Source organism: Piliocolobus tephrosceles, chromosome 1 (assembly GCF_002776525.5).
Source record: "Piliocolobus tephrosceles isolate RC106 chromosome 1, ASM277652v3, whole genome shotgun sequence".
Classification (NCBI taxonomy): domain Eukaryota; kingdom Metazoa; phylum Chordata; class Mammalia; order Primates; family Cercopithecidae; genus Piliocolobus; species Piliocolobus tephrosceles.
The window spans coordinates 159901361-159923788 of NC_045434.1; the positions used below are offsets into that span (position 1 = coordinate 159901361).

Sequence of the window (22428 nt, forward strand, 5' to 3'; positions counted from 1 at the left end):
CAGTGGTGTGAGTGTGCAGTGCACAGTGTGAGGCAGTGGTGTGAGTGTGCAGTGTGAGGTGTGAGTGTACAGTGGTGTGAGTGGTGTGAGTGTGCATTGTGAGGCAGTGGTGTGAGTTTACAGTGGTGTGAATGTGCAGTGGTGTGAGTGTTGTGAGTGTGCTGTGTGAGGCAGTGGTGTGAGTGTGCAGTGGTTCAAGCAGTGTGAGTGTACAGTGCACAGTGTGAGGCAGTGGTGGGAGTGTGCAGTGGTGAGAGTGGTGTGAGTGGTGTGAATGTGCAGTGCACAGTATGAGCAGTGGTGTGAGTGTACAGTAGTGTGAGTGTTGTGAGTTTGCAGTGTGAGGCAATGGTGTGAATGTGCAGTGGTATGAGTGGTGTGAGTGCACAGTGTGAGGCAGTGGTGTGAGTGCGCAGTGTGAGGCAGTGGTGTGAGTGTGCAGTGGTGTGAGTGTGCAGTGCACAGTGTGAGGCAGTGGTTTGAGTGTGCAGGCCAGGGCCCCTTTCCTCTAGGTGTTCTCTCCTTTACCCAAGCACTGCTGCCTGAAGTGATGGGTCACGCTTAGGAAGTGGAGCCCGTGGATATGCACAAGAAAGCAGGCCGGGGGCTCAGAGGCACTTCCCACGCATCATTAAGCAATGCACCACGAGTGTCTGTCATCAGACTCTGTGACTTAGGCTCACGATGGCCCTGTGGTTTGAGAGGACTGTGGGCAGAGTGTGAAAAGCATGTAGAATGGGAACTGAAGGTTCTATTCCCAGAACCCTCGTCTGTGAGATATTGGGCAAGTCAGTTTGATACTCAGGGCCTCTGTTTCTTCATCAATAAAATGAAGGTGGTGGATGGCATGTTTCCATTCCTCTCAAGCCCTGACATTTAATTCTGTAGTCATTACTGTTTTTCTTGAAGTGTACCTCTGGGTCAAGAGACTGAAAACAAGAAAATATGCATTTGCTCTTTCACACCTTCATGGTTTACAGAGATTTAAACACATAGTGACTCTACTTTTAATCAAGGGATATTGGCACAGACACATTTTCCCAAGTTTTGAGAGCAGCTGTAAGACCCATGGTGGAACAACCTGTAAGCATTTTTAAAAGCCATTTTGCTCTACTTTGCAAAAGAGCCCTAGAAGTAAAAACGATCAATGCATCAGTGTTTATTTCTTACCCAACTCGTTTTTGTTATTTTATCTTTAGCTGATCTGACAAATAGTTGTTCCCTAAAGAACCAATATGTAGGGCCAGGGCCAGTGTCTCACACCTGTAATCCCAGTACTTTGGGACGCCGAGGCAGGTGGATCACTTGAGCCCAGGAGTTTGAGACCAGCCTGGGCAATATGGCAAAACCCTGTCTCTAAAAAAAAATACAAAAAATTAGCCTGGCATGGTGGCACGTGCCTGTAATCCCAGCTACTCAGAGGCTGAGGTGGGAGAATCACCTGAGCCCCACAGGTTGAGGCTGCGGTGAGCTGTGATTGCACTATTGCACTCCAGTCTCAGCACTGGAGTGAGATCCTGTCGCAAACACAGGAAAAAAAAAAAAAAAAGGACCAATATGTGGATGTTGATCAAAACTCCTGTCACTTATTCTTAATTGAATTATCAAACTAAGGTCTTTCTTAGCCCTTCATTCAAAACCCACCACTCAGCCGGGCGCAATGGCTCACATCTGTAATCCCAGCAATTTGGGAGGCCGAGATGGACGGATCACCTGAGGTCAAGAGTTCAAGACCAGGCTGGCCAACACGGCAAAACCCTGTCTCTACTAAACATACAAAAATTAGCTGGGCATGGTGGCCCGCGCCTGTAATCCCACCTACTTGGGAGGCTGAGGCAGGAGAATCGCTTGAACCCAGGAGGTGGAGGTTGCAGCAAGCTGAGATCATGCAACTGCACTCCAGCCTGGGCCACAGGCTGGCCCACTCTGTCTCAAAAGAAACCAACCAAACAAACAAAAACAAAAAACAAAATCCACCCCTCTGTTCCTTAATATTAGGATCTTTATCCAGATTTTCTTGAAGATCCCATGGGTAAAGGAGATACTCTGATTTATAAAAGTGTTTTAGCCACAAAAGATTCCACTGATTCTGCTCTAGAAAAGTGATCAGAGGATATGCAAGCCTGGCACCACACCCATGTTAGGATCAAAGCAATGGATACCATCTCCCTTGCCCCCACCTTAGAGGAAAAAGCAGGTGTGTAAGGACCTCACTCTGTAGAACCATGAAGGTAAGGGGCCAGTCCCCTTTTACTCCCATTTTATAATAGAACAAGTAAGGATCAAAAAGGTTATATGACTTCCAAGGTCCCACGGCTGAGCCAGGGATTTTAATTATTTATTTATTTTTATTTCTATTATATTATTTTTTAAATCTGAGATGGAGTTTTGCTCTTGTTGCCCAGGCTGGAGTGCAATGGTGCACTCACACACAACCTCCACCTCCCGGGTTTCAAGTGGTTCTCCTGCCTCAGCCTCCCGAGTAGCTGGGATTATAGGCAAGCACCACCATGCCCGGCTAATTTTGTATTTTTAGTAGAGACAGAGTTTCCCCATGTTGGTCAGGCTGGTCTCAAACTCCCGACCTCAGGTGATCCACCCGTCTCGGCCTCCCAAAGTGTTGGGATTATAGGCATGAGCCACCGCGCCTGGCCAAGCCAGGGATTAAACTGTGTCACATCGATTTAGTGACTCCAAGTCCAGGACTCTTCCTGGCGTGAGTATGAAATCATTTATCATAATCACTTCTCAATAGCTTCTCCTCCCCATTAGGTAAATACCCTTTAAACACTGAGGTCATGTCACACACAGAGTTGATGTCATTGGCTCTGGAACTCTTCTCGTTCATGGTCCCAGAGGAGCTGAATGCTGCAGATAGCAGGGCCCTGCCGTGGGTTGTTAAACCATTTACTCTCAAGGTCCTTGCAAAGCTTAAAAGCCAAACATGTCAAGCACACCTGTTTGGGTTTTATTTCAAGCATAAATTGGGGATGTTGTTTGTCTTCACATGCATGTTTCCCATTAGTAAGATGATGCAATTTTCCAGCTATGCCTATTAAACACACGCAGGAGTCCTGGTAGAGTCTGGGGCAAGGTCATTGTGGGCTGGCTGTGTGAGGGGGAAGGAGAGGGCCTTTGTAATTGTGAGCATACCAGGGGTGTGAGCTAAACTTCTTATTGGGGGTGTGAGCTAAACTTCCCGCAGACTCAAACTTTCTCCAGTTAAGTGCCTTGTTACTGGTTACTAGGCTGTCCTCCCAGTCCTCCTGTCCACTCCCAGAGGGTGCTGATCGCACAACTACAAAGTATGTTGCTGCATTCCTAACCCCACCAGCTCTGAGCCCTTCAGGAATAATCACATGGCAAGCTGGAGGGAGCTGAAGGGACAGAGGCCAAAGCTGGCTTTCCTTGTGTAAGGGAGGAACTCTTGCTGGCCAGGGAACCTCTTGGAATTGGTCTCTTTTGGGGTTTCAGAGGCAAAGCTTGAACACCATCAGTCAAGAGTGGTTCCGCGTCTCCAGCCGGAAGTCGTCTAGCCCTGCTGTGGTGGCCTCCTACCTCTGTGAGGTCCAGCCTCACTCCCCACACTTCCTGAAGCTGCTTGTCAACTTGGCCGATCGCAACGGAAACACAGCCCTTCACTACAGCGTGTCCCACTCCAACTTCTCCATCGCGAAGCTGCTGCTGGAGACAGGTCAGAAGTGGTTGCATTTATATAGTCTGGGTCCGTCCTTGAAGGACACGGCAATTTTTAAAATTTTTTTCAAAAATTTCAATAGCTTTGGAAGTACAAGTGGTTTTTGGTTACGTGGATGAATTGTACAGTGGTGAAGTCTGGTCTTGTAGTATACCCATCACCCAAATAGTGTACATGGTATCCAATAGGTAGCTTTTCCTCACTGCCTTCCGCCCTCCCCTCCTCTGACTCTCTAGTATAATTGTCCTTTATGCCACTCTGTCTCTGTATGTCTTCGTGTACCTGTGGCTTAGCTCCAACTTACAATGAGAACATGCAGTATTTGGTTTTCCATTCTTGAGTTACTTCACTTAGGATAATGGCCTCCAGTTCCATCCAAGTTGCTGCAAAAGACATTGTTTTGTTCTTTTTTCTGGCTGAGTAGTATTCCATGGAATGTATGTATGTGTGTGTGTGCATATATGTACATAGAACATTTTATTATATGTATATGTATGTATATATCATATATTTTATATATATGTATATATAACATTTTCTTTATCCTCTCATCAGTTGATGGGCATTTAAGTTGATTCCATGTCTTTGCAACTGTGAATTGTGCTGTGATAGCATACAAACGCGGGTGTCTTTTTGATAGAATGACTTGAAGGGCAATTCTTGTACACATTTCTTTCTGGTGAGGAAATGCTTCACTGTCGAAAGTTCCCTCTGGGCTGGCTGGGAGCGGTGGCTCACGCCTGTGATCCCAGCACTTTGGGAGGCCGAGGCGGGCAGATCACGAGGTCAGGAGATCAAGACCATCCTGGCTAACACGGTGAAACCCCATCTCTACTAAAAATACAAAAAATTATCTGGGCATGGTGGCGGGCGCCTGTAGTCCCAGCTACTCGGAAGGCTGAGGCAGGAGAATGGCGTGAACCCGGGAGGCGGAACTTGCAGTGAGCTGTGATCACGCCACTGCACTCCAGCCTGGGCGACAGAGCAAGACTCTGCCTCAAAAAAAAAAAAAAAAGAAAGTTCCTTCTGTGTTCCAGAAACTGGACCAGACCCTTTTGCCTCTGTTTGCCTCATTTGTTCTTCACAGCATTCCTGTGATGTGGGTATTGTTCTCATGTTGCAGCTGAGGAAACTGAGGCTCAAGAGTTATAAAACTTGCTCAGGTTACTGCGCTGGTCAAGGGTAGAGTCAGGTTTTGTACTCAGTTTGTCCACCTCCACAGCTATAACCGTACTGCCTCTAGGGAAAATGGCATTTTCCCATCTTCAGAAGACACTTTTTAACAAAGGTCGTGGCTCCATTTGACCAATTTGACTCAACTTGATTCATTCATCTTTCATCAGATATTTATTGACTACACATGAGGTCCGTACTGGCTACTACCAGGGATGCAAAGGTGAGCCAGGTTAGCCCTCTGCTTCCTGGGAGCTAACAGTCTAGCCATTGGGATGGAGCTGGATGGTGGCTCATGAAAGAGAGGTAGAGAAAGTGATTTAGGAACTGAAATGAGAGCGTGTCTAGTTCAGGGAGTGGCAGAGATGCACTGGAGCAGGTAGGACTCCAGCAGGCAGTGTTCCAGGCAGAAGGAACTCCATGGAGGTTAGATAGGGAAAAATGCAGACCAGAAAGCTTGTAGTTTGGATTGGATGGGAATTAAGGTTGGAAGGGTGAGTTGGAGCCACCCACCACATGGAGAAATGGAGGACCTGGAGTGCCAGGCTGAACCCTCTGCTTGGAAGGTCCCAGGAAGTCAGTGCAGGTTTTTTTGTAGGAAACTCCATAACCAAGGTAATTCTCTAAAAGAGTCATTTGACAGTAGGGGTGGGTTAGTGAAGGGAGCAGGAGAGGGGGTGGCAGGGCAGACAGGAGGCCATTACAGAGGTCCACAGAGAGGTAGTGAGGGCTTATAATAGGTGAGGATGGTAGGAACCGAATAGCAAAAAGCCACTGGGAGGTCAGGCATGGTGGCTCATGCCTGTAATCCCAGCACTTTGGGAAGCTGAGGTGGGCAGATCACTTGAGGTCAGGAGTTCAAGACCAGCCTGGTCAACATGGCAAAACCCTGTCTCTACTAAAAACACACAAAAAAAGTTGCCAGGCATGGTGGCATGCACCTGTAATCTCAGCTACTATGGATGCTGAGGCAGGAGAATTGCTTAAACCCAGGAGGCGGAGGTTGCAGTGAGCCGAGATCACACCACTGCACTGCAGCCTCCAGAGCAACAAAGCTCCAACAACAGAGCGAAACTCTATCTCAAAAGATTAAAAAAAAAAAAAAAAAAGACTGGGCACAGTGGCTCATGCATGCAATTCCAACACTTTGGGAGGCTGAGGCGGGTAGATCATTTGAGGTTCAAGACCAGCCTGGCCAACATGGTGAAACCCTGTTTCTATTAAAAACACAAAAATTAGCTGGGTGGTAGTGACACATGCCTGTAATCCCAGCTACTCGGGAGGCCAAGGCAGGAGAATCGCTTGAGCCTGGGGTGGGTGGAGGTTTCGGTGAGCCAAGATAGTGCCACTGAACTCCAGTGTGGGTGACAGAGTGAGACCCTGTCTCAAAAAAAAAAAAAGTCATTGGGAAGGTAGTGCCCGACTGGTGAGGTGAGTTGGAGCTCTCTGTCAAGCCTGGATGGTTGAGAAGACAGTGGGCTGCAGGAGGAGAAGGACTAAATGTGGAGGAAGCAGAAAGGATAATTCAGTTTGGGGCAGGTTTTTAGTTTCTGGAGATGTGCAAAGGCTATTGAGAATTCCAGATGCAAAATGAAAAGGCAACAGAGCTTTGGGTGGGGCCAGCCAGAGCACATGCAGTGAGGCCTTTAGGAGAGGAGGCCTCTCTTGCTCTTGGTTATCCTGTGCGAGAGAGAGAGAGCACGCCAGTGGAGGAGATCTAGGCAGAGTCATGTGATAACTAGAAGAAATAAGAGGATTGTGGCTGATGGGGAAGGACGGCCCATGAAAAACAAAGAGTGTCAACTGTGTCAGATTCTGGAGGGTCCCTGAAGGATGATGCCTAGGTTTGGCAGATGGAGGGGACGGGGGGTGCCACTGGTGACTCTGGAGACAGCTGCTTTGGGGCATGTTGGGAGGAAACCAGCTAGAAGAGGGGAAGGAGCAAAGCGCCAGGCTTGGGGAAGGCAGTGATGGAGTGTCTTGGCTGAAGGAGGCAGGAGAGCCTCCGGAGAGTTGGTTTTGTGTGTGTGTTTGGGGAGAGGAGATCTGAACATATTTTTTTACTGAGAAGAAGAATCCAAGAAAGAAGAGGAACAGGTAAGGTGGGGAACAGAGACAGAGAATGAGAGACAGACACAGAGAGAGATGGAGAGGAAGAGAATGAGACACAGAGACAGACAGAAAAAGAAAGAGAGACAGGGAGAGAAAAAGGAAGAGAGATAGAGACTGACAGAGAATCAGAGACAGAGAAAGAGAGAGGTGAAAGATACAAAAGAGAGAAGCCACTTGGCGAAGCAAGGTCTGGGAGGAGCTGGAAAAGCCTGGGCTCCACAGCAGAGGCAGGTGAGGGCTGCCGAGGCAAGACGCTGGGCCATTCATTTCTCTGAGATGGAAGCGAAAAAAGGAGAAAGTGGGTAACAGTGCAGAGAGATGTTGAGAAGAGCAGGGAGGTGGAGGCCACCGGCCTCAGATGGCCTCAATCTTCTCAGGAAAGTGAGAGTAGAATCAGGGTTATAGATTGGAAAGGGGTAGTTAACAGTCAACCAAAGACAGGTGCGTGATGGGACTAAGCTAAAGTGCATGGGCCTCGGTCAAATGTCATCTATGAGTTTAGGAAGGCTGTATGGGGCTGTCTAGGAGAGTACGTACAAGAGGTATAAAACCCCAAATGATCCCCACAGATGTGGCCTTCTGCTAAGTATTTAGCATCTGCTAAATATAATTTAAATGTATTATGAATTATATTATATTTATAAATTATGTTATAAATTATATTGTATTTATAATTATAAATATAAGTTATAGAATAACGAATATAATTATTTCATTTAATAATAAAATTTTATTGTTAGAATAGGATGATTATCCCTCTTTATAGACCATGAAAGTGACATTCAGAAAAGTCAGCAAACTTACCCTAGATCACCCAATAACTAAGTGTGCTACTAGGATTTAAAGTCAATACTGGGCCAGGCAAGGTGGCTCATGCCTATAATCCCAGCACTTTGGGAGGCTGAGGCGGGGGGATCACTTAAGCTCAGAGGTTCAAGACCAGCCTGAGCAACAGGGTGAAACCCCATCTCTACCAAAAATACGAAGATTAGCCAGATGTGGTGGTACACGCCTGTGGTCCCAGCTACTCGGGAGGCTGAGGTGGGAGGATCGCTTGAACCCAGGAAGTTGAGGCTGCAGTGAGCCGTGATCGCACCACTGCACTCCAGTGTGGGTGACAGAGTGAGACCTGGACTCAAAAAAAAAAAAAAGAAAAGAAAAAGAAAAGTTGGTCCCATTACTCTTTTCATTTCTGGCATCTAGGAGGTAGAGCATAACTCTTCCTTTAAGAGGCCTGAGGTAGGAATTTAAATGAACATCAAAAGTCTGAATTTAGGACCCAACGGCTTTCCCCAGCTTGGGACCTGTCTGGCTAAAATCCCTTCTGTGGCTTCCTATTGCTCTTAGCGTGAGAGGCGGCTTCTTCAACTTGGCCTTCAGGACCCTGCCTGCCCTGGCTCCCACCTGCTTGGGCCATCTCTGCTGCCGCCATGCTCTCCTCCTTCCCTCCACTCTAGCCACGCTGGCCTCACTCACCAAGGTCATTCCCTCCTGGGATTTTTGTATTTGTCTTCTACCTGGACTCTTCCCCCTGAGGCTCTTCTTGTGACTGGCTCCTTCTCGTCATTCAAGTCACAGTCCAAATGTCACCTCCTCAGAAGTCTTCCTGGTGCTTCTGTCTAAAGTGGCTGCCCCCACCTCTCTCTAGGGGGGCACCCTCTTTCTTTCTTGAGACACTCTTTGCTTTTCATTTCTACTCAACAGAATGTTCATTCACTCAAAAGGGACTCCTGTCTGTCTTGTTCCTGTCTGTTTCCTTAACACGTAGACCAGTTCCTGGTTCCTAGTAGGTGTTGAGTGAAAACGTCTGTTAAATGAATGAGCGATGGATGACTCTTGGGAGCTAGGTTAAATTCCAGTAAACTTCCAAGTCTTCAAAATTCTGCTAAGCAGCTTTGAGTCTCTTCAGCTGAACGGGAAAGGCAGTGTACATAATGACAGCCTGAAGTTGTTTCTGATTTTCACATCATCAAAAGAAGATTAAATTATAGCTAACAGTGAGCTGATGTTACTGATTTCAGTTCTTCATGGATGCATGGATACCATCAAAATGGTAGATCAAATAAGAAAGGCACATAATTAAATGGAGCATGGCTCTGTGTTCTGTTACTGTAGTCAATGTTAGGGGCCATCAGTGTAGAATGTGAATAAAGCAGCTACTGCTTTTTCAGTGTCGTCCTCATCCCAGACACTGGACTTAGTGTGATATACATATACACTGTCATGTACAATCCTTGCAGGAATTGTGAAGCAGATCTTAATTGCCTTTTCCAAGTGAGGAAACTGAGGCCCAGAGATGTCAGGTAATGCGGTCAAGGTCACAGAGCCTGTAAGAAGCTAATCCAAAATTCAAACCAAGATCAGTCGGCCTCCTAATCTGGGCTTTTTCTACTACACTATCTATGTTTCTGGGACATTGAGACTTTGAGAACATCCATTATGTGCATGAAGAGTCCAAAAACCAGTAACGTATGGCCCTTGTCTTTAAGTAGCTCACAGTCTTGTAGCCGGTTAGAAGTTCTGGGTGAACCAGGCCAGGACAGAGAATAGACAACTAAAATTTGGGTGGTATAAATATCTGCTGATGCTAAGAATTCACTTAATACTCATCAACTTTAAAGTGGTTTGGAAACTTTTCCCTTTAAGATAGTGAAATAGCTAAATAGCCATAAAGGTGAAGTAAGAAGGGGGTTGGGGAGAATGGGTTGAGAGAGTTGTTACTTTCTCTCATCTGTAGAAGCGATGTTGAGGATGACAGATCTGTCACACTCCCAAACCAGGGATGTCCTTAGAAGCATTTGTTAAGCATCCAGAAAAAAAAATTACAAACTATAAAGGGCTGTACAGAAGTGACTCATTATTATTGAGAATAGAGCCAGAGTGCACCTCTGCCGGCTCAACCCCAAGTGATCCGTCCTTTATTTTGCCAAATGCCCTTGCAGGGCGTACCGAGTCAGAGGATGCTCTGTCGAGAGCCTTGCTCCTCTGTCACCTCCAGGGAGAGTTGGCTTTGCTGCCTGATGGCTGCTCTGAAGCATCTTCTGTAAAGTCCTGGGTCCTGGCAGGGTGCGGTGGCTCACACCTGTAATCCTAGCACTTGGAGAAGCCAAGGCAGGCAGATCACCTGAGGTTAGGAGTTCAAGACTATCCTGGCCAACATGGCGAAACCCCATCTCTACTAAAAACACAAAAATTAGCTGGGCGTGGTGGTGCATGCCTGTAATCCCAGCTACTCAGGAGGCTGAGGCAGGAGAATCGCTTGAACCTAGGATGCAGAGGTTACAGTGAGCCAAGATCACACCAGTGCACTCCAACCTGGGCGACAGAGTGAGACTCCGTCTCAAAAATAATAAATAAATAAAGTCCTGGGTCCTTAGCCCCTCCTAGTCCCTTTCCTGAGCCTGTGGGCAGGTGTCAGACCTCATTCTACTGAGCTAAAAACCATGTTTCTGAAGAGATAAAAGAGAACTGATAACCTGAGGCTCATTTACACATCTTAAAAGCAAACTTAAAATAATCAAGGGGTAGAAATAAAACAGTTATTAACAAGGCAGTGCAAATGTTCACTTCTGTATCAGGACAGAGCTATGAGGTGATGCATGGAGTTGTTATTTAGCTTTCATCACCTGCCGGCTCATGGCAGTGGTCCAAGGAGCTTGAGGGAAAACTGCTGATAAATGAGGCAGACTGATGCCTCTGTCTCCACTGATGGCCTGGTATTATCATGGCACACTTCTGAAAAATTGTTTGAAAAATTATGGGGTAGCCAGGCGCGGTGGCTGATGCCTGTAATCCCAGCACTTTGGGAGGCTAAGGTGGGCGGATCCAACATGGAGAAACTCCATCTCTACTAAAACTACAAAAATTAGTCGGGCGTGGTGGCTCGTGCCTGTAATCCCAGCTACTCGGGAGGCTGAGGCAGGAAAATCGCTTAAACCGGGGAGGTGGAGATTGCAGTGAGCTGAGATCGGACGATTGCACTCCAGCCCGGGCAACAAGAGTGAAATGCCATCTAGAAAAAAAAAAAAAAAGAAAGAAAAATTGTAGGTTGGAGGGAATATCAAACAAATGTTGCTTTTTTCCACTTGCACAGAACTTGCAAATAGCCCTCATTGACATTTTTTCATAAACCATATTTTTACAATGAATACCTAAACCTTATGGGAATATCATTCTGAGCAATAATAGTAATAACAATGAACTCTCACTGAGTGTTTCCTGTGTACTAGGCATGGTTCTAAGTCATGGGTGTCCAGTCTTTGACCTCCCTGGGCCACACTGGAAGAAGAAGAACTGTCTTGGGGCACACATAACATACACTAACACTAATGATAGCCAATGAGCTAAAAATAATGCTTTAAGAAACTATGAATTTGTGTTGGGCCGCATTCAAAGCTGTCCTGGGCCATAAGTGGCCCACAGGCCACGGGTTGGACAAGCTTGTTCTAAGTCCTTTAAATATATTAGACTGGGCACAGTGACTCACACCTGTAATCTTAGCATTTTGGGAGGCCACAGTGGGTGGATGACTTGAGCCCAGGAGTTCGAGACCAGTCTGAACAACATAGTGAAAAACCCTGTTTCTATAAAAAACACAAAGAATTAGCCAGGCATGGTGACATGCACCTGTAGTCCTAGCTACTCAGGAGGCAGAGGTGGGAGGATCACTTGAGCCCAGGAGGCAGAACTTATAGTGAGATCATGCCACTGCACTCTTCCTCAGTCTGGGCAACAGAGCCAAACCCTGTCTCAATAAATAATAGATAAATAAACTGAATAAATTTCACCTATGAGGTAGGTTGTGTTGTTATCCCTGTTTCATAGAGGAGGAGATGCTAAGAAAGGCTAAGTGACTTGATTTAGTGTAATTGTTTTCCTATTGCCCAAAGGAGCTACGTAAGGGAGGACTGCTCGAACCCAGGAGGTTGAGGCTGCAGTGAGCCATGATCGCACCACTGCACACCAGCCTGGGCAACAGAGCGAGACTCTATCTCAAAAAAAAAAAAAAAAAAAAAGGCGACATAATTTTTTCAGATAAGCAACAGTACAAAGACGTTTGGTTTTCCCATCACCCTTGAGAGGTGGGGTCATTTACATAACAGGTATCAGTCTAGGCCTGATGATCCCCTACCTTTCCTTAGGTGGGGAGGAATATGGATACGTATCCCCAGGGCTACAAAGCAGGATTTTCTTTAGAATTCTCATTTACTACTTAGTCTTAAAAATATACCAAGTTTGGCCGGGCTTGGTGGCTCATGCCTATAATCCCAGCCCTTTGGGAGGCCGACGTGAGTGGATCATGAGGTCAGGAGTTCAAGACCAGCCTGACTAACATGGTGAAACCCAATCTCTACTAAAAAATACTAAAATTAGCCAGGTGTGGTGGCATGCACGTGTAATTCCAGCTACTCAGAAGGCTGAGGCAGGAGAATCACTTGAACCTGGGAGGTGGAGGTTGTAGTGAACCAAGATCGTGCCACTGCACTCCAGGCTGGTGACAGAGCGAAACTCCATCTAAAAAAAAAAAGAAAAAAGAAAAAAAAAAGCCAGGTTTGGTCAAGCGCAGTGACTTATGCCTGTAATAATCCCAGCACTTTGGGAGCCCAAAGTGGGCAGATTGTTTGAGGTCAGGAGTTTGAGATCAGCCTGACCAACATGGTGAAACCCCATGTCTACTAAAAATACGTTTAAAAAATAAAAAATTAGGCCAGGCGCGGTGGCTCACGCCTATAATCCCAGCACTTTGGGAGGCCAAGGCGGGTGGATCACGAGGTCAGGAGATCGAGACCATCCTGGCTAACACAGTGAAACTCCGTCTCTACTAAAAATACAAAAAATTAGCCGGGCATGGTGGCGGGCGCCTGTAGTCCCAGATACTTGGGAGGCTGGGGCAGGAGAATGGCGTGAACCCAGGAGGTGGAGCTTGCAGTGAGCCCAGATCGCGCCACTGCACTCCAGCCTGGACGACAGAGCGAGACTCCATCTCAAAAAAATAAATAAATAAATAAAATGAAATAAAATAAAAAATTAGCTGGGCGTGGTGATGCATGCCTGTAGCCCTAGCTACTCAGGAGGCTGAGGCAGGAGAATCGCTTGAACCGGGAGGCGGAGGTTGCAGTGAGTGGAGATCGCACCACTGCACTCTAGCCTGGGCAACAGAGAGAGACTGTCTGAAAACAAACAAACAAACAAATGCCAGGTTTTTGGCTAGGTACATTGGCTCACACCTGTAATCCCAGCACTTTGGGAGGCCGAGGCGGGGGGATCACTTGAGGTCAGTAGTTCGAGACCAGACTGGCCAATACAGTGAAACCCTGTCTCTACTAAAAATACAAAAATTAGCCAGGTGTGGTGGCGTGCGCCTACAGACTACTCAGGAGGCTGAGGCAGGAAAATCACTTAAACCCGGGAGGCAGAGGTTGCAGTGAGCTGAGATTGTACCACTGCACTCCAGCCTGGGTGACAGAGTGAGACCTTGTCTCAAGAAAAAGAAATAGATAAACAAATAATGCCAGGTTTTCATTGTATTGTGAAATGTAATTCTTAGTTGTTTTAATATAAAACTGTGGAGTTTTTTTCTCCCTCCATTTTTCAAGTGAGATGGTTGTTCCTAGAAGATTCCCCACGTTTATCTCATGGTGTTGTTCACCCTCCTGGTACGTGGCACAGTAGACCCCTGGGCCCTTGGAAAGGACCTACTAACACAGCCATCAGTTTAAGAGTTACACACAAATATGAGCTAGTGAGTGTGAAACCTAAAATGCACAGCCATGGTGGCATTCCAGGCATAGGGGGAGGTAAGGGATGAGCTCCAGAACCCGACAGACCTGAGTGTTCCCAACCCACTTCGCCTTCACGTGAGTGGACAATTTAACTTCTCTGGCTCTCAGTGTCCTCATCTGTAAAACAGGAATAACATCTTGTGCTCCAGTTTAGGAAATGAAGTCATGGCCACTAGCCCTTTGGCCATCTCTGGCTTTGTTGTGGGCCTCCCTTGCTGGGTATCCTCGGAAAACTTGCCAAGAAAAGTAACCAGCTGGCCAGGTGCAGTGGCTCATGCCTGTAGTCTCAGCACTTTGGGAGGCCAAGGAGGGCGGATCACAAGGTCAGGAGTTCAGGACCAGCCTGACCAACATGGTGAAACCTCGTCTCTACTAAAAATACAAAAAAATTAGCCAGATGTGGTGGTGCATGTCTGTAATCTCAGCTACTCAGGAGGCGGAGGCAGGAGAATTGCTTGAACCCAGGAGGTAGAGGTTGCAGTGAGCTGAGATCAAGCCACTGCACTCCAGCCTGGGTGACAGAGCGAGACACCATCTCGCAAAAAAAAAAAGAAAAAAACAATAGTAACCAGCTTTAAAGGCTGCTGCAAATGTAAACCACTGGAAAGCATTGCTCTAGTCCATGGCTTTCTAACCAGCAAGCAGTGTCCTGTTGAAACGGCTGAAGTGGAGTCTGGCTTCTGGCCCCTCAGGAGCCCTTCCAGCACCCATTGCTTCTCTTGCAGGCGTCTGCAACGTGGACCATCAGAACAAAGCTGGCTACACTGCCGTAATGATCACTCCCTTGGCTTCTGCAGAGACCAATGAAGACATGGCTGTTGTCTGGAAGCTCTTAAGAGAAGGAAATGTGAACATTCAAGCTACTCAGGTGGGTGGAATGAACATGATCTCTTCAGTAAATGCAGGGGCACCTCCCAGCTTTATTCAGCTAGCGGGGAGAGAAATTCCATGCAGATCCATGTAGTTTTTAACCCACGTGAGGCTGGGACCTCCAAATGGCATCAGGCAAAGCCTGAATATTCAGTTTTCCTTATAGGCTCCCGAGACCCAGTCAGGCTTGCACAGAAGTCAGTGAGCTTTTAATATAGGCCGCAGTCCGAAACTGAGCAAATTCCATCCGGGTGCAACCTCCCATTCTCAGTTGCCATCTTGAGAAGACATTTGCTAGTTGGCTGCTCTAAGAAAGCCCTTACAGTTGACCCACCTTGATCATGGCCCACAGCATCTAACTAGGCTCTTTGGAGGTCCAGTCCTTTAAAGAAGTTCTCACCTCTATCACCCCAAAGCCTTTTAACAAGGTCATGAGTCCTCAGACTGAGGGAAACTGTGGATAGCCAGGGTAGACAGAAGCATTGGCTCATCATTCCTAGGGGCTTGAGGATTTCCACTTTCCAGACTTATATCAGCTTAGCTCAGAGGCTTATTAGAGAGTCCTGCAGGTCATTATCAATCAACCTGGCATGCTGCCTCAGCCCTTGAAATAACCAGATCCCAAAACACTCCTATCTGCCTTACCTTTGCACCAACAAGTGTGAGTGGCATTATTCCAGACACACAAATCATGCCCCAGTCCCCAGGAGCAGTGCCATGGGCCAGGCTGGGAACAGCAGTTGCTGCTAAGAGCCAGTGGAGCCCTACACAAATGTAGTAGCCAGGGATTCAGGACACGTGGGCTCCACGAATTCCTTGGGTCACTTGTGCCCTAGGTCAGAAGAGCCCTTAAAGGTCGCTTAGGTCTACCCTTATTATTTTGCAAAAGCCTACAAGGTGGTCTCCAGCTCCAGGACCTCCAGTGTCAGGAAACTCACGCTCTACCAAAGTAGCCCATTTGTTACTCTAGACAGCTCTGATAACTTTCTATACTGAGCCAAAACTGGGTACTCTGAATCTTTCTTTTTTTTGAAACAGAGTCTCGCTCTGTCACCCAGGCTGGAGTGCAATGGCGTGATCTCAGCACACTGCAACCTCCACCTCCCGGTTCAAGTGATTCTTCTGCCTCAGCCTCCCAAGTAGCTGAGACTACAGGCACCCGCCATTATGCCTAGCTAATTTTTGTATTTTTTAGCGATGGAGTTTCACTGTGTTAGCCAGACTGGTCTTGAACTCCTGACCTCAGATGATCCACCCGCCTTGGCCTTTCAAAGTGCTGGGATTACAGGCGTGAGCCACCGCGCCCGGCCTCTGAATCTTTCATGGAGTGATTAGAAGTTGATTGGGGTTCACTCCAAAAAACAATCTTAAGGCAGCAAAGGCAGCGCAGAGGGTTGGAATGTCTCTGTTCATCTTCTGGGGCCTTCTGCTTGAGAACACAGGGTGGGGGTGTGGTCCTTACCCAGAAGGGCTTTGAGTTAGACAAGGCTCCACATAGAACAACAGGGACTCCTCAAAAGGTCATTTGCCCATTTTTCGAACCTACAGGAATGAATGAAGTATGTTTAACTCTCCTTTCCCCTGGAGTGATCATGGATGATAAGGTAACTGTTGAGAACTGTGAAGAGTCTGGGTTTTACCCCATGTTAAAGCTAACAAGGTGGCCTGCTACAGTTTTGTGGATGCTGGCAGAAGACATGAGACTTCTGTGCCCGAGACAAAGGACCAGGACCATGTATTACCCACAGCCGAAGCAGTAGCCACAGTATCAGCATTGCCCAAATCCCAGCTCCCACGGGGCCATGTGAGGAGGGCCAGAAAGCTGAGCATGGAGTGGGTTGTGTTACAGGACAAGACCCCTGAGCATAGGGAAACTGAAGCTTTGATGAGCCTGCCTGCCCTTTTCTCCAAAGAAGACACGAGGCTGTTCACTATATAAACATCCTTAAAAAGATAGTCTAGAACAAAAGGGCAGATTGTGGTGTGCTTTACTCACAAGATGTGCAGAAAAGCAAGAGACTTATGGAAAATGGACGCCTAACAATATATTAAGCACCACTGTCCCATACTCCCCCAGAGTGATTGCAGATAGTAACCCAACCCGATGGCAAAGTCATCATTGCATACTAATAGCAACCCTAGTCATGGCCAGAAACCAATATTTGTAGATTGCTTTCTGGTTTTCAAGGTATTCTACTCACCTACAACTCCTGTTCCATAAGACTCAATATAGCTAATGTTTCATTTTTAACTAATGTTTCCCATAAATATGTTAATTATTTTCTAAATTGTCCCTCTTGTAAGAGGGGATGCTTGCAAGAGCATCAAAATCAACCCCTTCTTTGTATCCGGCCCTATGTATATCCCGCCCTATGTATGTCTCTACAGTCCTCTCATCCAACTTTATTATATTTTGCCCTCATGGTTTTCCTGGATTCCAGGCAGGTCTCTCTGATGGGACATCAGGCTTTGTAAGGTTGAAGAATAAGGCAAGAACTGTTTTCTCTCCTTTTGGATCCCCTGAGGCCCTGAAAGCACTATCTTATATGTAAAAACTGCTGAGGACGGCCGGGCGCGGTGGTTCACACCTGTAATCCCAGCACTTTGGGAGGCTGAGGTAGGAGGATTACCTGAGGTCAAGATTTCGAGACCAGCCCGACCAACATGGTGAAACTCCATCTCTACTAAAAATACAAAAATTAGCCGGGCGTAGTGACGGGCGCTTGTAATCCCAGCTAATCGGGAGGCTGAGGCAGGAGAATGGCTTGAACCTGGGAGGTGGAGGTTGCAGTGAGCCAAGATTGCACCATTGCACTCCAGCCTGGGCAACAGAGCAAGACTCCGTCTCAAAAAAACAAAAAAAACAAAAAACAAAAATTGGCCAGATGTAGTGGCACACGCCTATGGTCACAGCTACTCAGGAGGCTGAGGTAGGAGGATCACTTGAGCCCGGGAGGCAGAGGTTGCAGTGAGTTGTGATCATGCTACTCCACTCCAGCCTGGGTGATAGAGTAAGATTCTGTCTCAAAAAAAAAAAAATATATATATATATATATATACACACATATATATATATATATATTCACACACACACACACACATAGTATATATAAGAAAATCTATGGGAAATGGGAAATGATGGTCAATTTGTAATCAGAAAAATTACTACTGTACATTATTATATTTACATCCTTTATCTCATTTGAGTCCCACAAAAGCTCTGTGAGGTACACAGGACAAATCATTGTTTTATATATATATATTTTTTTTTTTTTTTTGAGACAGATCTTGGTCTGTTGCCCAAGCTGGAGTGCAGTAGCACAATCTCAGCTCGCTGCAACCTCTGCCTCCCGGGTTCAAGCGATTCTCCTGCCTCAGCGTCCCAAGTAGCAGGTGCCCGCCACCATGCCTAGCTGACTTTTTTATTTTTTTTTTTAGTAGAGACAGAGTTTCACCATGTTGGCCAGGCTGGTCTTGAACTCCTGACCTCAGGTGATCTGCCTGTCTTGACCTCCCAAAGTGCAGGGATTACAGGCATGAGCCACTGTACCCGACCCCAATTGTTATATTAATTCTTAAGAGAAGGAAAACCAGCTGGGCACAGTGGCTCACACCTGTAATCCCAGCACGTTGGGAGGCCGAGGAGGGCGGATCACCTGAGGTCAGGAGTTCAAGACTAGCCTGGTCAACAAGGGGAAACCCCGTCTCTACTAAAAATACAAAAATTAGCTGGGTGTGGTGGCAGGTGCCTGTAACCCCAGCTACTTGGGAGGCTGAGGCAGGAGAATGGCTTGAACCTGGGAGGTGGAGGTTGCAGTGAGCCGAGATCGCGCCATTGCACTCCAGCCTGGGCAACAAGAACGAGACTTCATCTCAAAAAAAGAAAAACTAGCCAGATGTAGTGAGTGGCACATGCCTGTGAGCCCATCTACTTGGGAGGCTAAGGTGGGAGAATCACTTGATCCCAAAAGATTGACGCTGAAGTGAGCTGTGATTGTGCCACTGCACTCCAGCCTGGGTAACACAGCAAGACCCCATCTTTCAAAAAAAAAAAAACCAAGAATCAAGAAGACAGTGACGTGACCTGAATCATGCATTAGGAAACAGCAGAACTAGAGCTTGGACTTCCTTTCTGATTCCAGCTCATTGCTACGTCCACCTATGATTACAGAGATGCCCAACATTACTGTCAATGTCTATAGATCAGAAATGACCACGGGACATGCAACCAGAGATCGTGTTGAGAGAGGAGAGTTCTGGGTATCCTTCAACAGAAAATTTCAGAGGCATTGAGCAGAGAAGGCTTCATGGGGAAAGTCAGGCTGGGGCAGGCAGTAAGAAGCCATGACGCTCAAGCACTCAACCTTCATCTGTTCCATCATTCCACATTTATCAGCACGTTCTTGGTGCTAGACACTGGGGAGACAGGGACAAAAACACTTAGTCCCTGCCGTCAACAATGTCACATCCATGAGAAAGAGCAGTTGACAAGTTGCAATACTAAGTGGTGAGTGCTGTGTTAGGAATCCCGTGCCTGGGGAGTGAGAGAAGGCTTTAGAGAGGATGTAGTGTTTGACTAATCTTAAAAGAGTAGAATTTTGCCAAGCAGAGAAGGTTATGTCCCATATCAAGGGCAGGAGACTCAGATCAGTGGTTGTGTTCTTGGAAGTCTCTGATGAGCCCTCATGCTGGCCTGTCACCATGGCAACGTGGACCTGGTGCGGCTGCTCCTGGCACACCCGGCCTGCGACAGCAGTCTGACTGACAAGGTGAGACTTACAGGCAATTAACAAGTAGCTGTTGCTGGGCAGGGTGGCTCATGTGTGTAATCCCAGCACTTTGGGAGGCTTGAGGTGGGAGGATCACTTGAGACCAGGAGTTCAAGACCAGCCTGGGCAACATAGGGAGACCCCATCTCTTTAAAAAAAAAAAAAAAAGTAGCTGTTTAACTTCCCCTCCTGAAGAGTGTCTTGCCAGCCAGCAAAATTCAAGGAACCCTATGGCAGTGCAACAAAATCAGCCTCCTAAAGCTGTTGTGGAATTTTTTTTTTTTTTTTTTTTTTTTTTTTTTGAGACGGAGTCTGCCTCTGTCGCCCAGACTAGAGTGCAGTGGCGCGATCTTGGCTCACTGCAAGCTCCGCCTCCTGGGTTCATGCCATTCTCCTGCCCCAGTCTCCTGAGTAGCTGGGACTACAGGCGCCCGCCAGCACACCCAGCTAATTTTTTGTATTTTTAGTAGAGACGGGGTTTCACCGTGTTAGATAGGATGGTCTCGATCTCCTGACCTCGTGATCCACCCGCCTCAGCCTCCCAAAGTGCTGGGATTACAGGCGTGAGCCACCACGCCCGGCCTGTTGTGGGATTTAAATAAGAGGCTCAGCACAGTGGCTCATGTCTGTAATCCCAGCACTTTCGGAGGCCAAGGCAGGAGGATTGCTTGAGGCCAAGAGTTCAAGACCAGCCTGGGCAGCACAGTGAGACCCCCATCTCTACTAAAAATACAAAAATTAGCTGGGAGTGGTGGTAGGAACCTGTAATTCCAGTTACTCTGGAGGCTGAGGCAGGAGAATCACTTGAACGTGCAAGGTGGAGGTTGCAGTGAGCTGAGATCGCACCACTGCACCACAGCCTGGGCAACAAGAGTGAAACTCTGTCTCAAACAAAAAAAACAAAACAAAACAAAAAATTAACCAGGTGTGGTGTTGCATGCCTGTAATCCCAGCTGCTGAGCAGCCTGAGGCAGGAGGATTGCTTGAGCCCAGAAGGTTGAGGTTGCAGTGAGCCACGATCAGGCCACTGCACTCCATCCTGGGTGACAGAGTGAGATCCTGTCTCTAAAAAATTTAAAAAATAAATAAATAAATGAGATGATTCATGGTAAATGTTTGGAGTCTTGGAGCTGTAAAACCCACAACCCTAGCTTTTCACGACCCATACCCTTAACTGTTCCATCATCATCACTGTTGTCACATTGAAGCATCCATGTCTCTGGCTCCCTGCTGAATCCCCCACACGTAGTAGAGTGCCTGCCACATATCATTGAATCAATCAACAAATGAGTGAGTGAACCCCTAAACTTTGGAGGTAAGTCAACAGTAAGTGACCTTGTTCCTGATAATTACGGTAGGTATAATAATATTTCTATACCTCATTTGGTCACGGCAATAACAACATGTGGGCTTAGAGGCAGTAGCTTAGATGGCGAAGCTCTGCTGTCCAATAGGGACTCAAAAGCCTTCAGAAGGAATCAACCTTACAGTCATCTCTGTAGTCATTTAACTAAAAGTGCCTCTCGGACACAGATCCACTTTATGAAGTAGCCCATTCCATCAAGCCAGCCTACTTGAAGTTGCACTGTCAGTCACAGGCTTCTTAAATAAACTTCCTCATAAGGTGATGGCAATGATGATGATGACAATAGTAACTAATCAGTAACAATAGTAACCAACACATACAGAGGGCGTACTCTGTGTCAAGTACAGCATTTGTCATGGACCCTCTCATTTAAACCCCACAACAATCTTGTAAGATTGACTGTCTTCCTACTGCCCCACTTTGCTCAAGGAGACAGAGGCATCAAATGGTTAGGTTACATACCCAGGATTACTCAGCTAGTGGAACCCGGCTCCATTAAACTCCTGGGCCCATACCCTTAACTGTTCCATCATCATCACTGTTGTCACATTGAAGCATCCATGTCTCTGGCTCCCTGCTGAATCCCCCACATGTAGTAGAGTGCCTGCCACATATCATTGAATCAATCAACAAATGAGTGAGTGAACCCCTAAACTTTGGAGGTAAGTCAACAGTAAGTGACCTTGTTCCTGATAGTTACGGTAGGTATAATAATATTTCTAGAGTGCTCCTGGGAACTAAACCTTTCCCATGCATTACCTCTAATCCTCTCCCTCTCAGTAATCCAGTGAGATAGATGCTGATGAGAAAACAGGCCTGGAGATGTTACGTAACTGTCCTAAGATTTATAGGCTACTGATTCTCAGAGCAGAGATTCAAGCCTAGGTCTGACTCCAGTATCCTTAATATTGGCACCATAATTTAATGATTTAAGCAGCTGTCTTTATGCTTTCTTAACAGCCACAGTTCAAAGGGAACAAAAACCTGGAGAGGGGAAGAGAGTCCTCTCCCTGCCCAGAGGTAGCACCTCTTACTGGGCCACATTTAAACTACCCAGAGATTGACTCATCAGCAATTTAAGCTGCTGTGTCCCTCAGTCACACCCAGACAGCAGGCACCCATCCAGTGACTCTAGGTCCTGTGAACCCTACCTTCACCCCAAAGCCATTTCTGAGATCATTAGAGAGCACAGACCTTCTTGACATTCATTTGGGAACAGGGGTGGACTACTAGAAACCAGAGCCTCCTCTTCCAAACATTATATGGTCAAAGGATCTGTGCTAATGAGCTCCCTGCTGGGTTGTCCTGGAGGAGAAGGAGGCAGCCCTAATCTGGAACAGGCCTGTACATCAAAGACCCCTGGCCCTCTAAGGAGTAGCCACTGCTGATGCCCAAAGAGGCCACAGGCAGGCAGGCATGAGCTTTGGAAGTCCCTGGTTAGCTGGGATAATCAAGCAGTGGATCTGAGAGCTCTCCTAGGTATCTCTGGAGGTCTGCCACAGGTATGAGAGAGCTTGGTGGCTGCTTTCTGGTGGTGGAAAAGTTGTGGGATCTGTTGCATTTCAGACAACTCAAGCTTGATTGTTAGAAGCATGGACTTTAAACCCCCATGAGACCGGGTACAGTGGCTCATGCCTGTAATCCCAACACTTTGGGAGG

At 47.0% G+C, this 22428-nt stretch overlaps 1 protein-coding gene across 1 annotated transcript in view; it reads left to right on the top strand.

Annotated features, from left to right (window-relative positions):
- KANK4 (KN motif and ankyrin repeat domains 4) overlaps nt 1-22428 on the top strand; it is a 43857-nt gene that overhangs the window by 15684 nt on the left and 5745 nt on the right. The window contains exons 6-9 of the mRNA XM_026454145.1: nt 3475-3694; nt 14490-14632; nt 14801-14831; nt 19315-19403. Of these exons, the coding sequence (XP_026309930.1) occupies nt 3475-3694; nt 14490-14632; nt 14801-14831; nt 19315-19403 (483 nt within the window). The remainder of the gene's footprint in view (nt 1-3474; nt 3695-14489; nt 14633-14800; nt 14832-19314; nt 19404-22428) is intronic.